The sequence below is a fragment of the Haplochromis burtoni genome, unplaced genomic scaffold, assembly GCF_018398535.1.
Source record: "Haplochromis burtoni strain Fernald_Lab_line unplaced genomic scaffold, NCSU_Asbu1 Contig_1, whole genome shotgun sequence".
In the NCBI taxonomy this organism is placed as follows: Eukaryota; Metazoa; Chordata; class Actinopteri; order Cichliformes; family Cichlidae; genus Haplochromis; species Haplochromis burtoni.
The window spans coordinates 199,028-216,795 of NW_024582362.1; the positions used below are offsets into that span (position 1 = coordinate 199,028).

At 42.4% G+C, this 17,768-nt stretch overlaps 1 protein-coding gene across 2 annotated transcripts in view; it reads left to right on the forward strand.

The window, feature by feature from the left end:
• The window catches only part of ptprn2 (protein tyrosine phosphatase receptor type N2), a 146,903-nt gene extending 130,299 nt beyond the window's left edge, over window positions 1–16,604 (forward strand). For both annotated transcript variants that reach the window (XM_005912387.3, XM_014330314.2), the window contains exons 16-22: window positions 3,323–3,400; window positions 6,406–6,525; window positions 7,367–7,533; window positions 10,001–10,054; window positions 11,067–11,131; window positions 13,077–13,150; window positions 15,161–16,604. In XM_005912387.3, coding sequence (XP_005912449.1) covers window positions 3,323–3,400; window positions 6,406–6,525; window positions 7,367–7,533; window positions 10,001–10,054; window positions 11,067–11,131; window positions 13,077–13,150; window positions 15,161–15,232 — 630 coding nt within the window. In that variant the 3' untranslated portion in view covers window positions 15,233–16,604. The remainder of the gene's footprint in view (window positions 1–3,322; window positions 3,401–6,405; window positions 6,526–7,366; window positions 7,534–10,000; window positions 10,055–11,066; window positions 11,132–13,076; window positions 13,151–15,160) is intronic.
• Window positions 16,605–17,768: the final 1,164 nt, after the last annotated feature.

Sequence of the window (17,768 nt, forward strand, 5' to 3'; positions counted from 1 at the left end):
TATTCACTAATGGCATATTCATAGAGGTTTTTAGCTTATTTAAACAGCACTGAAGTGCAACGTCTTATAGAATAATGTCGCAATAACGTCGATCAATCAGAGGAAGAAGGTAGGGAAAGATTTTCGATTAAAAAAAGTTCTGCAAGACTGTTTTGGTGCGGCTTAAAGCAGAAATGCAGGCGGATGTTGAAGATGGGTGAAATACAGTAATGGCAGATGCAGTGGTGTGTGGATGAAAGGACAGTAATTACACCACAAAAGGGACCCCTGGCTGAGCCCAGCAAAACTGTGATAATTATGTCTGTCAATGCGGCTTCTTCCTCCTCATTAGCTTCAGGGGCAGCGGCCTACGAGTAAATAATCTGTCGCTTCTTTCTGGGAATCCGGGGTCAGAGAGGCAAAGGGAAGGGGGCGATCTGAGCTCCCTGCAAAGCACCGGGTGACACGCAAACTCGGTGAAAAGCTCGGCTAATGGTTAATGGTTGACCACAAACGGTGCCAGCGCTCCCAGATGTACATCATCATTAGCGCGAGGAATGGTTTGAAGGAATGCGCAGCGGCAAGAAGTGGTCAAAGGCCGCTCGTCTTTGTCTCGTCTGGCCTTTTCTGGCTTTTCCCGATTTCCCGCCTGTTCTCGCTTTTGTTTTCAAACTCAGATGAGCTCGAGCTGGCAGTTAGCTTCTGAGCTCTCAATCTTATATTTTTTAAAAAAGGGATCAAGACACTACAGCGAGGTGTTGAAAGCTGAAGCTTCACGGTGAACACATATTTGTGCGAGCTATTTTCGAACAAGCTATTTTACTTCAAACCAAAGAGCACTTCTTTGCATTTTTTGCTTTCTTTCGTTGGTTCTTTTTTTTTCTTACTGTAGTCTATCTTCTTGCCACAATGGCAGGGAGACTACAGCTGAAATGCAGGACTTTTCTTTCATGTTAGCGCTTTAGTATTCATGCAGGGATGTCAGCACACAGCTACAGCATGTCTGTGTCCTTGAGATTGGCTAAACGGAGTGCAGGAAATAGCTTTTGACATCACCCTTTTATTTCTGCGGGTGAGATTGGTTTTTTACTTTGTTTTGTTTCAACCAAACCATGTGAGGAATTCAAAAAAGAGACAAAAAGAAAGCGGACATGGCTAATTGACGTGTAACAGCAGGTAATGAATGCAGTTTTTCTTTCACCGATGAGTCCTTTTTATCAACATTTTTCAATTTCAGCCGGTCCGTGTGCGTGCGTTGGCGAGCATGTTCCGCTCCGAGCTTCGTTTCTGCTCCCCAGTGGTTGTTTTCTTACATATACAATGAAAACTGACACCCTGCCTGACATCTTATACAGATAAAAACTATAAATCATAAATAAACATCGACTGTGAATCCCGGGAGAATCTGCTGCGTTAAGCATTTCACTACTCCAAAAAACCAAAATCTCCAAAATAATCATTTACACAACGAATGATTTTCAACAGCTGGCGTCTGACAATGCTGCTTCTGTTGAGGTTGAGTTACATTTACGTCACTGCCTGGGAGTAGATTTAAATAAACAAAACAATTTAACGCATTTAATCCTCCGAAAAAGTACAAAAAATAGATTCCAAACTCTTAATAACAAAGAAGTTGATTTTTCTTAACAATTCAACTAAACTTGCGTGCTTGTTTTTTTTATCAGCTTTTCAAAGCATTAGGAATTAATCCTGTCGTTCAGGATATTAAGCATGAGAGAAGTGTCATGGTAGTATTAGAGCCATGGAGAAATCCTCCATAATTATTTTTCCTTTTAAGGGTGCGTGTCAAGGTCCATGAGCGAGACAAATGAGCTTAAGAAATTTGCAAAGATGTGAAATGAGAAAACTAGATCTTTAACATTTAAGGCCATGTCAAGTGTCCTTGACAATTTGTTCTTCAGCATAAAAAAGGGATTTCATAAAAAAATCAAAACGCCATTAAAGTCGACCCTGTCGCTTGCTGTCACCGTGATGTTCAGCTTGAAGGTGTCTCCCTCTCTCCCAGTTAGATTTAAGGGCGGTGCTGCAAAAAAAAGCACTCAGTTCCATTGGTGGATGTCAGTCAGTGGAAGATTAATTAAGCAATGACTCAATTATCCCATCCATTCGCCCGCCTATCCAATTCAGGGGGGCAGGAGACGATCCCAGCAGGGTAGCTTGATGGGATACACCCTAAATTGGTCACCAGTCTGGGCTAACAGAGAGAAATAGGCCATTCATGCTCACATTTAAACCTTCAGCCAGCTAACCAAGAAGAGGTTCGAACCCAAAACTTTCTTACTTAAGGGAGGCAGTGCTGAGCACCAGCGTCAATTTTTAAAAACTCCTGCACTCTTTAGAAAGTCTGCAACATTTGATATTATTCTGCATGTGCAAAAAATACAGCACTGTTTGAGTCATCTATCGTTATGATGTCAAACATACATTAAGAATGCATTGTTGTGAATCTTTCCCTTCAAAATTAGTCACCATGTTCCCCACTGGTATGCCTGACACGAGAGGTTAACCATAGAAACTTAATTCAGTAAAATCTGATTGCTGATTTTATTTTCATTCAAATCTCAATCACATCCCTCAAACTGTGTCCATCACCCCACCTGGGCATTCAGCGCCCTCGTGTTAGGAGACTCCAGGCGTTAAAGTCCACGGCAGTGTCGTGTTTCATGTAGAAACACAGCTAAGCATGAAAAAGAAAGAGCTCTGAAAGCAGTTCATCAAGTCTTTGAGGGCACAAAGATATTGTAAGAGTGAAAAATAGCGACAGTGAATTGAAGTTATTTTGCAAATTTCAGGTTAGTTGGAAATAAGATTTTTTTACTAATCCCCTTGAGAAGCTACAGAATCTTTCTTCATAACATATATAGCTTTTAAAAAGAGAGGTTCAGTTATTTGCTCCCATAGAAAATCGTTGAATATGGGTTGTGTTCAACATTAGAGGTGCCTGTTGCCTAGCAGATAAAGAGGAAAGTTCAAGGTCCAAATCTATTTAAAAGAGTGATTTTTTAAAAGCATTTTTTAGCTACAAACCTATCCTTCAAATATGTGTTCAGCTTGTGTTAACATCCACATTTTTCCAGCGAACAGCATGCAGTTACTTCCATGTCCCAGTTTCCTCTAATCACCCCCGTAAAAATACTCGCATCCTGAATACGACAGGGTTTGCAGGAGGAATGAAAGCCAAGTGTTTTCATCAATAGATGCTGATCTCATTTCGTTTCTGCATCCAGATGGACGATTTCATGGAAGTCTTAACCAGACAATATGTTTTCATCCACCAGTCACCAACCACACACTATGTCACACTCTGTTCCCTCTCTCCCAGATGGACCATGACCCTCGCAACCCTACTTACATCGCGTCGCAGGGTCCCCTAGCTTCCACCGTGGCAGACTTCTGGCAGGTAAAACTCTATTAACTGTCCATCCTTCATCTTTTTATTTGTTTGTGTCTACAGCTGTGAGGGAAGAACCACAGCAGAGGTACTCAGTTTCTGACCCAGAGGTTTTATTTGTTTTTCCAACTAGTGAGTGTCCAAGAAAGGCGTGTCAAGATTACTGTGGTGGATCAGCGAGGAAATCAAGCTGAACACACCAACACTAAACACATGTTTGTGCATTTAGAGTGAGTTAAACTATACCAAGGATATCCTAACCTCTAATAATTCAGAATCCTTAAGTTTATTTAGAAATCATAAAAGATGCTCCTTTGCTGTTTCCACTGGCACAATGCCAGAGCTCAATCTAGAACTGGTCCCACTCATTTTTACTATTAAAAGACCAGTGCTGGTGCCAAAAAGCTGGCTACGTGAGGGTCTGCCACAAGAAATCCAACAATAATTGGCATATTCAGCTCGCAGATTCTGTAAACCACGGGTCTCAGACCTGCAGAAATGTGTGCAGAATTGGCACCACGTTGGTGCAAAAGAGGTCATTGTATTCCTGTTTTTCCTTGGATTTGCCAGATTTCTATCTGTATCCAAGTGATCCAAGTGTGATCCCTAATTTGATGTCTTTTTAATGGTGTCACTTTGCCCCAAATGTAAGCAAGCAAAGGTGAGAAAACTCTTGAAATTGTAGCCCATAGTCACTTCTCACCCCACTCAGTCTGTGGAAACAAACTTTACACACTGGAAAGAGTGATAGGAGCCGTGGCTCCAGCACAGCATAATCATCCCTCAAACAGAGGTAAGATGAAGGGTAATTGTATATTTTTAGGAAAAATGCATGCTTACATTCAAATGTAATGTTATTTCATGAGAGGCACAAACTTGGTAGAGAAGTAATGGTGCTGCTGCTGCTCCTACTCATCAATCAAAAAGTGTCAGCAGCTGAATATGTACACAAGACCTGAAGCTTTTTAGTTTTATATAAGGATCTAGTTATACACGCCTCAGGAGACCTAATGTTATTTAAAATAATCCTGATATTTGCTCATATTAGTGGGGCTTTTCCCCCTCAAGCCTATTTTGCATTCTTTTCCATGTCCATAAATGTCAGCAGGACCTGTAATCAATCAGCAGATCTAGGCTATTGTAAAACGTGTCAACTTGTGCGGAAGTGTGCCTTAAATGATGCATGGTTGCCAAATGGCAGTCTTATGTGTTAATAGGACAGCACTGTTGTAATTAGTGGGCCCATCACCTCCATATGGTGAAGTAACTCCAGCTAGCCGTGACCAGGATGTAAAAGTGTGGCGCATAAATCCTGACAGACCAGCTGGCCCTGCACTCTGCACTCTGCATCTTGTACTGAGCGGATACTCATTTTGAATCATTATGATAGTGCTGACTTTGTGTTTGCACAGACGTTGGAGGCTGCTCGCGATTTGTGCGGTGGGTGGAGAAGCCAAGCTTAGCATGGTCTGGTGCTGTACACCAAACAGAGAATATTTACTTGTTGTAAAATGACTTCTTAAACCTCCCCACAAAACGTAGACGCATACACGCTTTGCCCTCATGTGGTGTTTAAACTAATTAAAAAGGAAAAACTCAAAGGCTTTTATCTGAAAATTGTACATTAATTGCCACATCAGCTGAAATAGGAATAAAATGTGCCTCAAATGAATAAGGCGTTAATTATAATTTCGTTTTTTTCTCGTATGCCTGCTAGTTTGTTTGTTTGCTTGTTTTTTTTCCCGTACAGGTGAATAAATCCATTTCCATTATCTAATGCTACTTAGCCATTAACTCATCTTTAAATCTTTCCCAATTAAGCAAAAATAATAGAAAATTAGCCACACGTTGACACGCTGAACATCAGCTCTGTGTCTGGGAATGCTTAGCAGCCATTCATTATTCAGTATGGTTAACCTTGGATTGTGGCATGAGGGAAAAACACACTCTTTACCCCATTAAAAGTAAACAAACGGGGGTAACACTGGCAACTCTCATGCAAATGGACCGTGCAGGAGTGCAAATCTTTTGCTGTGTCCTATCTAATCCACACCGGCCCCAGGCAGTGCTCTGAAAGGCAGCTCTGCTCTAATCCTCCACTCCTCATTCCTCCATCCCTTCATCCGTTGCCCCTCCATCTATCTCCACCTCCCTGGCTATTACCTTAGCTCTGCTGGGCCTTCCTCCCCTCCTTCTCAGAATGCAAAAAAAAAAAAAAGAAGCCATGCATGAGTTCACAGAGGCACAACTCAGGTCATTTTCAGTTTGTTTTTTGTCTATGCAAATCAAGTGTAGCTGGTGTATGTCTTTTTTGGAGCCTGTAAATTGCTAATCCCATTACAAAAACAAAAAAAGGAAGATAGGAGGTGGAAAATATGAATGCTACCATCAAATATTTGCTAAATTGTACAAAAAAAAATAAAAAACCCCCCCCCCCCCCACACACACACACACACACACACACACACACACACATTATCACTGCCTAATCTCATCACATTCTGGCACAGTTGGCACAGTTGGCGTGTAATGTGTCCACTGGGCTGGATCACAGAAGCTTGTGATTAGTGTATAGTCAAGGCCATTGTGTTTTTATAGCAATCATAAAACCCACGTTTCCTCCTCATTTTCCTAATGGCTGCCGTGGGCCTGTTTTTTTTTTTTTTTCCAAGGACACATTAGGTTGTGATAAGATGAAATGGAGCATCAGAGCAGTAGATGTTGTGATCTCGCTCAGACGACTGAGAGCGTGAGAGAGAGGGCGACACATGACGCGCCCTCCTGCTGCTCGAGCCCAACATTTATCATTTGTCACACACGGAGAGGTGACATTTATTCATACTTCCTGGATGAAGATTAAGAAATCAATTTCTCTGTAATACAACGCTGCCGTGTATCAGTAACGCTCTCGGCGCTGCTCTCGGCGCTGCGGGTTAGGACCACTGGAACGTCGCATATGAAAGGGTTTGTCGTCTCAGGGTGTGACTGATGGGTGTCTCTTTTCTGGCGTGTAGATGGTGTGGGAGAGCGGCTGCGTCGTCATCGTCATGCTGACCCCGCTGTCAGAGAATGGAGTGAAGCAGTGCCACCACTACTGGCCCGACGAGGGATCTGACGTCTACCATATATACGAGGTGATTGAGAAAGCGGTTAAACAGAAGGGTCACGAAATACATGTTTTCCCACTTCAGCTGGTGTCTAACCACGCAGTTAGGTTTGGATTTTACGCGCTGAAATTTGTGTGAAGAGTAGCAATCAAAAAAGGGCGAAAAAGCGCAAGCTATGGGGGTAGAAATCTCCAAAAGTAAAGAGAAGCATGAAAAAATAAGACAAATCTATTCATACTATTCTTAAAACTCCATGCTAAGCGGTAGCATTTATAAACTGTGGTAGCAGTATGAGAGCCTGTCCCTCCAGGATCTTAGACTTAAAATCATAAAGGGTTATAAAACATAATAATCTCTTATTTTATCATAATAATGCCGACAATAACAACGCCCCAGCTCAATCAAAATGGCCAAATTATTCCCACGTGCTTTGGTGTCTTAGTCACATCTCATTTCACCACAAAATGTTTCTAATTTAATAGCAGGAAGCACACAAAACTGTGATTCCTGTATTATTTTCTATTAGGGAAATTCTGGGATGACACCAATACTGATGTTTCACAGTCACAACCCCGCCTTCATCAATTGTTACACCATCTTTGAATATTTAGCCTGGGTGGAAGTGATGTGATGCAATAGATGACAAATCGCCCACTGACACCAAAACCATCCCATTTGCTGACAGGCTGAGGTCATTATTATGTCTGTGAGTTACACCGGTGCACCTCTAATTTCTTTAAATAGTGAATGAAAACTGAAATATTTGGCATAAAACTAACCCTGATATTTCTATAAGAAGGTGTCCATGTTCCTCATTTCCTTCCTTAACCTAACATCACATTTTGATTTTCTGTTTGTCTGCGTTTAGGTGAATTTGGTGTCTGAGCACATCTGGTGTGAGGACTTCCTGGTACGGAGCTTCTACCTGAAAAACCTGCAGACTAACGAGACCCGCACCGTCACTCAGTTCCACTTCCTGTCCTGGATGGACCGTGGGATCCCCAGCTCAGCCAGGACCCTCTTAGACTTCCGCAGGTAGAGTGGAGATCCAGACTTTCAGACAGATTTCCACCTTTTTTTTCCTAAGCAGCCTTTGTCCCGAGCTTGTTCTTAATCACCCTCCCTTATATTCTGTATTCTGTCAGCGCCTCTCTGGTCCCTCTCCCTTTTGCCCCACTGCCTTTTGGTGTCCTAGAGAATGGCTGTTCTAATAAGGACTGTGTTTCTGTACTATCCCTTTCATCTTGGGCCTATTTCCCTCACCTCCCTCCAGCACATGTGATGCAGCAAATTAACAGCCCCGCACTGCCTGGCTTGGCTTGGGAAGAAAAGAAAGAAAGAAAGAAAGAAAAAAAAAAACACCACCTAATTCAAACACCCAATTAAACGAGAGCTGTCTCACTAAAAACATGGGAGAGGGGGAAAGCTAGTGACTGAATAACCTTACTATGTTTTCCATATAATATGTTCTGGCAGAAGAGCGGCAGTAGCACCTCTGGGAATACCCAGGAGGGATAGGAAAAGCCCTCCACGCAAGAATAGATGCATCTGATTTGTAGATGGAAGCCTGTCCCTCTGGTTTGTTATGCAGATGAAAGAAAAAGAGGAGCTGTAGTTTTATCGTGTCATCCTCTCTCGACAGAGTTGCTGCCATTCTTCCAAATTAATCTGCTTGCAGTCAGCTACGTTTAAGACACTACTGTAATGGTTTCTCTTGTGTTTTGATTACATATACACTGTTTGCCCTGCTGTTGAGATCTCCCTCACGCTTAAATTGCCGTGAACTCCGATAATGCTGCTGAAGGTTATTGGGAATCTAAAGCTCTCTGGCGATTCAGAGGTCTCAGATCCGCACGATGCACTCAACACTCACGGTTTTGTGGTTTTGGCCAACTCTGTATTTTGCGGTTGCCAGTGTCATTTTTGTGATGTTGCAGCTAGTAATATGAGCCCAGTTGCATAGTCACAAAAGTGATCATTGGAAACTGTGTCTCCTCAGCCAGGCCTGTGCACAAACTGTCTTTCTCTCACTCCACTCTCAGTCTCCCTCCTCCACCTCCTCCTCCTACTCTGCCTCACACTGTTCCTTCCTCTGGCTTGCATGGGAACTCCAACCGTCTCTGTATGCTGTTACACTGAAGGCGTGTTCTGATTTAGTCATGCTTCCGATATCAAACAAGATTATTAAAATGTATGCATTAGTATGCAATGTGATTTCACATAAAAGTGCAAAGGAAAAAAGCATCAAAAAGAAAACACTTCTACTCCCAAATAAGCATCGAATTATATTGCAAAGAGTTCTATCATGTCCAGTTTTTTAGCACATGTATTTTAATAAACTTTAAGTCACCAAGTATGGAGGACCAAATATGGCAAAACAAACAAAATATGCCATTAAATGCACCAAAATAAACCTATAAGATCTTTACTTTTCTTGGGCATTTTTTTTACCTTTGTATTAATATCCATATTTATTCACTTATTTGTGTTATTTTATGTATTTTATTAAATATTTTGTTTATTGATAAATTTTGACTTATTCTCAGATATTAACTCGTTGATAATCTTCATCAGATTTCCATAAATCACTGTTTTGGCAAAGATGGCATCAGAAATAATGAATATTTATTTATTTATTTTAATTTTAATTTTTTTTGGGGGGGGGGCTGTAATTTTGGCTGCTTTGGTCCTCTATAATTGGACCCTTCACAGATAAACAGCACAGCTCACAATGATGTTACGTCAAACACACCTGTGCTTTTCAATACTGGTAAACATGTTAAGTGCTATTAAGAATTTTGGTCACAAATACAGCATTCAGATGGCAAAACTACAAAAATATAGCACAAGCTATCAATATTTCTATTCATGCAAAACATTATACTTACTATATGAAACATATTAGTGCACGCAAGCTTAGATCAGCTATAGATACCATGAGATACTTCTCATTTTGTCACCGAAAGGTGGGAAACGAGAGGAAATGGAAAGACGCGGAAGCTCTCGGTGTAGTCAGTTTCCATGGCAACGGCGGGGTGTGAAAAGGCTCGTTGGCCTTCGCCGTGCCTGTGGTGTATAACATTCGTAATTGGCTCGGGTTAATGCGTCGGCGGTCGGCAAATCACAACATCGCACCACCACATCCATCACCCACATGTCACAATAACGCCGCCTGAAATGATGCTCAATTTATTTACGAGGGTGCGACACAGATTTCTCTCTCTCTGCGCTCAAATTAACGGGATTGATTGACACGAGGGAGCATCTTTCGTGGTTGTGTTTGGCCCTTTGATTATTGCCGTCATTAATTTCGTCCAGGCCACAGCGCCCCAAGTCCCTCACGAGTCGCATTTGTTTTGATTATTATTGTTATTATTCAAGAAAAAGAAATAAATAAAAGAATTGTTTCCTGAATCGATGTAGCAGCCTGTGCACTTAAGACAGCTTAATGCCAAGCTTGCAATGACAATAACTTTACTCTCTTTTTTTTTTTTTATTTCAGAAAGGTTAACAAGTGCTACAGAGGTCGATCTTGCCCGATAATTGTCCACTGCAGGCAAGTATAACCGTTTGAACCCTGTGACAGCGGCTGACCCTGCTGCTTTGGGACAGAGAGTGTTTGTCGTGGCCTATGTGTTGGAGGAGAGAGGCTGTTTACTTAAACCCGCTCAGTCCATTCACTCTGTCTGGTTCCACCGGAGCTGCTGTTTATTCCGCTCACTGTGTTCTTATGTAAATAACATGGCACAGCCGAATACACTCCCATTTCCCATTTGGTTGAGTTAGTTAACTGGCCTTGATTGGTTCGTATTAAACACCAGGTATCTGTCTGGTCACTTTTAATAGTCACATCCTGTTAAGTCATGTGTGGGGCCAGTAAGCCTGCTCTCCCTCTGAAGGAGCTGTATGGACTGAGTGTCTAGCAGTGGATTAATGAAGCTGTGGAGCTCGGGCCGCTCTCCTGTTTTATTGGCTTTGCCTTTATTAGAGCGATGTCCACGCCTTGTTTGCAATTAACATGCAGAGCCGCTGAATGGCCGGTGGGCACAAAGGAAGCCTTTTCATGGGGCTATCTCTGGAGTAATGGAAAAGCAAGGCTCTCCAAAAAGCTGTTCTCGAACCGCCCCTGGCCTCTCAACCTCTCCTCTGCTCCTGAGGTGCATGCATTTAAAAGCCTTTGTCCCCAGTGTGCCTTAGAAAACCCAATCCCCTCTCTCCAATTGCCATGCAGCTCTCAAGACCACATGTACGCTTGTGTGCAAAGGTTTAACATAATCACATTCATTGCATCATCAAATATTCAGATCTGCTCAGGTATTTTCGCAGGAATGTTAAGTGTGATTATTGATTTTTGCCTTTTTGATTTTTATCCACCACGTGACGCACGAACGGAGAAACGCACGTCTGTGTGCTCGGGCTAATTTGTGCTTAAACATACTCGACAGTCTTTGCGCAGATGCAGATGTAAATGAGCAATTTGTTTCCTTATAAGAAAAACACTCTGAGATTAAAGCATCTCACTCTGCCGCCTTAATGATCTCTCTCTCTCTCTCTGTGACTCTCTGCAGTGATGGAGCTGGCAGGAGTGGGACTTACATTCTGATTGACATGGTCCTCAATAGGATGGCTAAAGGTAACGATCAATGGCTTCCCTTTCACTCTTTCTGCTTGAAGTGTTGCCCCGGCAACACTAAAGCCTCTCATTTTCCACAGAGGGTCTTGGGGATGCATTAGAGGGTGACTTTTTCTGAGGCCTGCAAAGGCAGCGAAGACCGAAGCCGTGGAGAGGAGTGGAGAGAGCAGAACAAAGAGAAAACAGAGAAAAGGGAAATGAGAAAGGAACCCACATTAGTAATTATCTATTTAAGCTACCTCCACGCCACGCTGACCTGCTTCAGCAGCTGCGACATGAATTTAGATAGCACATGCATGGAAATAAAATGTTTAAAGGCAAAATACATTTTAAATCAGAATCTGCAATTTGCTCCAGTGGTTTGAATCAATATTTAATATTTAATGGCAGCATTGTGCTTATTGAATTTGATTTGATTTATTCTTAGCGGTCTGCGGCTTTCGCTCTAATTTCACTCTGAGAATTGTTGACATTTGTTCCCGCTTGATACCGATGTGAACCACAAACTGTGAACATCATCAGTGTCAGTCATTTGGACTTCAGGCTGTGTTTGTTGTCTCTAATATAATCACAAATTTTAGTACTTTATATTAAAAACGGCCAAAAAAAACAACAGGAAAATGACCCTTGTGGTGTGGATGTGTCATTACATGTAAAACAGGAAGAGTCTGAGGATGGATTTGTTTTTTTAATCTCGCTGTGACAAAGAAAACTTTAGTTTTTAGTTGAATCTTTACGCCAGCATAAGAAGAGTCGACCAGAGAGTGTTCGTGAATAAAAAAAAGGCTCAGTTAGCTTTGTCTATTGAGTTCTTTTGAGACATAAACATCTATTGTTGTGCACCTTAAGCCCCCCCACCCCACCCCCCGTAGGTTAGCCTGCCCTTTATCCTTTGACCTCTGCCCTCGCCGCCTGCTCGCCCTCCCCCTGCAATCCAGCTCCATTAGAGCAGGTTAGGCGGACGCAGACCTTCCCCTCACGTCTCTGGAAAACAGCACTAAGTTCATGTAGTTCGGTGTTGAATTCGCTGTTGTCCGTGCTGATGAAAGGTGCCACTCGGTCTCTTTTAACCCTTTCTTTTCTGCTCTTGAACCAGATATATAAAATGTACATAATCTCGCTCTCCAAAGCTTTTTTTTTCTCTGAGAGCCTCTCTCCAGCCTAACTTTGGAATTCAGCCCATCTAAGACATGAAAGTCTTGTCAAAGCACTGGAGCACTTTGAGTACTAAGTCCAGCCGCATTAAATCCCGCTTTTTCTGTCTCTTTCTCGCTCACCCACACGCATACATACATTCACGCTCTTGCTCCATCTCCTTTGCTTCCTTTCTTTGCCTCACTTTGAAAACCATCTTGAGAGTTCAGGGGCTCTCTCCCTTTTTCTCTCTTCGGGTTTTGCTCTCTACATCTCTCTATGTCAGTTTCCTCAAATGAGCTCTGGCATGCTGCTCGCAATCCATAAATCTGAAAGTGGAATAAGATTTCCAGATTAACTTCACAGACTCGTGAAGCCAAAACAGGCTCAACAGCAGCTGATCCCTGCTGAAGGCAGGCAACTGTTGCATGGGTTAATCATCAGAATGACTGCTGCAGATCTGCTATAAATCATTGTAATTAATTTGCTGATATGTGCACGTGCACACTCTTGGATATTAGTGGACTGCCTACATGGACATCATCTAAACCGGTTTTTGAACACGACTCTCACATGGAAGCCAGTGTGTGGTGTGTTTGAATGCATTATTGCACCAGGGCCCAAAAATATCCTCTTGCATATTTTATCGAGAAACAGTCAGTGGCTCTTGTCCAAGTCTTTCGAGGGATGAATGTAATAATTTTCAATCGCTGCGCTCTTCCAAAGGGAGCCCAGTATAAAGAGAGATTGACAGATGTGAGCTGGATTACTCCACTGCTTTGAACTCAGTCCAATTTTCGGTCTGTTGCAGGTGCTAAAGAGATTGATATTGCCGCTACCCTGGAGCACTTGAGAGACCAGAGAGCTGGCATGGTCCAGACAAAGGTAAGGTCCCCGGCTTTGAGTTAGAGAAGTGTGTGTGTGGGGGAGGGGGGGCAGAGAGAAAGGAGAGCGGGAGGAGGGTTTGCAGCCATTCAACACCAAGGATTGTCTGCTTCACGTGCACATGGGATCATTTCTGGGGAAACGATGGGGTAACTGATAACCGCGTCAGGATTAGAACGACATTGTCTTGTAAAACAATAAGTCCACATTTCACGAGCCGCAAAAATAAAAGGATGGCCAAGATGTCTCATGGAAATATTTTTCAAACTGCAGCATCGTAAGATTCATGACTTGAGCATGTAACATGTCAAATGTCAAAAGAAATGTCCATCAGAAAGTGTGACGAAGTCCAAAACCAGAACATGGAGAATATACAACCAAATTAAATAGACATGAGAAGATATTGAGTCAGTTTTTAGGAGGAATCAGCTGGTATTGCAAAAAAAAAATGGCAACAAAGTAATCAAAAATGTTCTCTTAGATTGTCTTCGTCTCATACAGCATCTGTCTGTCTAGTCCAAACAGTTCCTAACACAGCGGGTCGTTCACCTCTCACTATTATGTGGAGCAGTTTAGGGTGTGAACAAAGCGTTTCCTCTTATCCACTAATGCAAATAATAGGGAGGAAGGGTCTTTTGTTTCTCTCTTGTAATTGGAAAGGAATAATAATAATAAAAATAATAAAGGCGAACCTCCACGCAGAGCCGGGTGATAATATTTATGGACTCCGGTGCTATGCTAACAGACTCGAGTGTTCCTCGATGGTTCATTAATGCTGCTTTTACGGCCCTGCTCTGCTCAGCGCAGGAAAGCTTTCCGGGCACTCTCTGCTTTTTCTTCTCTTCAAAAGAGTCTAAGTGAAATTATATCAGACTATTGTTGATTCCACTTTGTGGCTTCATACTGGGTCTACACAGAAATTACATTGTAATGAGGTATGAAATTCACAGTTAGGTTTCGACAATTGAGCAACCAGTCGTGTTCTTTTTTGTTTTTCCCTCCTCTTTGTGATGCTGCCGTTTTATTTTTGGACAAAGCTCACAAAAGGGGCATTAATTTCTCCCCTTACTCTGGTTACTAATTTTTGACAGACATCAACACGCAGTAATTACAACATGTGTGACCGTTTTGTTTTTTCCCCTTCCTCACTAACATCCGTTTGTGATCTGTCGAGCAGAGATTGATCTCCCCCCAGTGGCGTAAAGGTGAACAGCGTGCACAAACCCTCATATTTAGAAGTATCTTAGTTTTTTTCTCTTCCAATGCACAAAACTTTAAACCTAACTTGGGAATAGATGTGGGCACCTGTAACTGCGATGGAGATAAACATGGATGTACTTACATATTTTCTGGCCCCATCACAACTTCAGAAGACACATAAAAATAGAAAACATCGGCACTCCAGATAATCTCCACTGCAAAGCGAGAGGCACGGTCACCAGTGACTCCTCTGTATTGATTTAGCCTATCCTCAGGCCAGACTATGGCAGCCTGTGTGTTGACACATCTAAAGGCTGTTCCCTCCAAACTCCTACGTAGCTTTTCTCTGTGAGAGGACCCCGTGGCCCCTCAGCCTGGAGAGAGGAGAGGAATATAAAAACACCAGGTCCATGGGGCAAACATCAATCGGCCTCTTTTGCGCTCCTCGGGGAAAACTATGAGTCGGTTTCGCAAACAAATGCACACTCAAACGCGCGCGCGCACATACACACAGGCGAGCAGAGAAAGCTGAGAGACAGCTTGACTCAAAAGCTCCATTTTAAGACACACCTGGCTGGATCGATGCTGGTCCCGGCTGCTCACACACTTTAAGTTGAAAGCTCGGAGAGAGGCTCACCTTCACCTCTAGACTGTGGCCAAGCACATCAGGGGCAGGGTCGGGAGCTGCCAATCATTCTGAAATGCCATTCCACTTGGTCACACAGTAAAACTTTTATCCTTCCTTTTCCTTCCCTGCGTCCTTTCCTCCTCCCCCTCCTCCTCATCCTCCTTCCCCCTCCTCCTCCTCAGGAGCAGTTTGAGTTCGCGCTGACAGCCGTGGCAGAAGAGGTGAACGCCATCCTGAAAGCACTTCCTCAGTGAAGGCATCGCAACCCACTCCCCCCACCACCTCCCACCCAACACACACACACACACACATATGCTTTCCTCTCACTCGCTGAGCACCGGTTTCCTCTGCCCACTCAAGACTGACATCTCTCTCTGGCCTGCCTTCTCCTCGCTCTGTTTCTCCCTCTTCTCCCTCTGCCTCCTCTTCACCTCTATATATACTGTATACTTATGAATGTCGTGCCAGATATCTCAGCTGGATCCATATACACAAAATTTCCCTCAGCGCACGGCTGCTGATCCGCGGTCAGTCGGTGCTGTCCGATCAGCGGCGGCGCTGGGAGATTTTTTTTGTCAGTATGAACCCCGGTCCTCTTTAACTGTGACGTTGTTTTTTTGAACATACCATCCTAGTGCCACTGACGAGATGTTTACGTGATGTCAAGTGAAGATTTTTGTTCCAAAATGAGCAAAAAAAAAGAAAAAAACTGATGCAAAAAGCTTAGAAAATGATCTCCGGCACAATTAAAACATGCTACGGTAAGGCTGCAACTAACAGTTATTTTCCCAGTTAATCGTTCAGTTTAGGAAATGTTGATAAAAAAAAAAAGAAAATGTATTTTTTTAATGTGACTAACAGTCTGAAATCTTGAGATATAAATCATTGCTTTATCAGAGAAAGGTTTTATTGGCATTTCTTTTCTTCTTCTTTTTTTGCTTTCTCCCCCAACTAATCACTGCAGCTCTAAACTATAGTGCTATGTAAACTAAATGAACTTCCTGCCTGTAAAACCCGTATTATTGTACAGATTATATCCTCTAAATGAATCGATGTAGCTCCTCACACGTTTCTCCTCTGTGATCTGAATCAGCTACTACATCGTGTGTACAGACGTTGAAGCGTGTGCGTTGTTGTACTTTGGGTCGAGACATCACACTGTCGTTCTAAACCGCAGGTTATCCGACTCCGAGCCCCCCACACGTCATGATTGTTGTGAAACACATCAGCTGTTCTCTTATTCCTCATTGTATTGTTTTTACATCGGACGCCACCAACTGTTTGTTGCATAAACATCTCTGTTAACAGTAAATGTGAAATATACTAACTGAGATAGTTATTGCTTCTATTTAGAAATACTGTCATGCTGTATGGATAGTAATAATATATTTAAGAAGACCTTATATTGGGATTGTTGCTAAATTTCTTTGTCCCTCCATCACTGGTATGGTATATTGTGACATTTTGTGCAACATGAGCGATTAATCCCTCCATGTATAGACCACGAATGACTTTATGAAAACTTACATAGTGCTATTGAAGATGTATACCGAGAGCCTCAATGAGAACTATATATTTTGTGTGAGAAGTAATATTCAGATTGATAATAAATCCGAACGGACCATACCGCTCTGCCGCCTCGTGTGTGATGTTACGTCTGCTACACTCGCGCACGCACAAACGGCAGCGAGAAGGCCGCCCTCACAGCCAGAGTCACTTGATTGAATGGCGGCCTTGGTAAAGTCACAGAGAAAAAGCTATACGGTGCTCCCCGAGGGTTTGTATCTGGGAGAGAGTCGCAGGTTTGTACAGATGAAATGTTTGGTTCACCAGCTCTGTCAGCGGAGAAAGTGGCTGGGATTTGAAATGAAATCAGTCATGTATTTCACCCACTGAGGTCCTCCTGCAATATTACAGAGAGGAGAAAGTTCAGTCAGTCAGAGTCCACCTCAATCAGTGTTTACTGGAGGATGCCACGTTCAGCTAATTGACAAGAGACAGCCTCTTTTCTTATTTTTGTGTGTTTTGTCTGCAGTTTCTCTTGTTGCAGGGGTTTGTCTGTCTGCTGTTAGAAATGGGAGGTGGAGTACAATCTTTTATTAGACCATAATCGCTGCAAACAGCTGCACCTGCAAACAATGGCTGATAAAACTGTCTCAAAGAGTCTTTTGTGAAGACAAATTTGCTCCTAATATACGACAGTCACACAATCGTAAGTGTGCCTTTCGGGGTATTTTCAATCATTTGTGTTTTCTTTCTTATATTAACGCAAATTGGTGACACGCTAAATCTTTAAGGGAGCCCTTCAAGAATCATTTGATGCCAAACTAAAGGACACAGACTGGATTAAAAATCTTTAAAATCTCCACTTACTTGGTTCTCAGAAGCTTTTGGCCACATCTCCCAGAGATCCCCAGTCAATTGATACACACCAAAGAGCTAATTTTATCCATTATTGTGTAGCTTAAGTACATGTGATTACAAATGATTGTTTACTGCATTTGAATTCATCTTGAATTTTGACAATAAACAGTGATACAGGGACAATAATGCAAGTGTGTTTAAAGAGGCAGCAACAGTGTTATGTTACAAGTCACAGAGAGTGTGATACGTAGTACACATGAGTAGCATGTATACCTCATCAGTCTTTAATTAAATAATAGTAATATAAGATAAAAGTCTTTCTTTCTAAAAAGGCAATGTTGACTAGGGGTGACTATGATTGGTTTCATAGTTTAAAAAATGCTTTATGGATCAAATTTAACTAAACCCCAACTCTCATGTGATTGG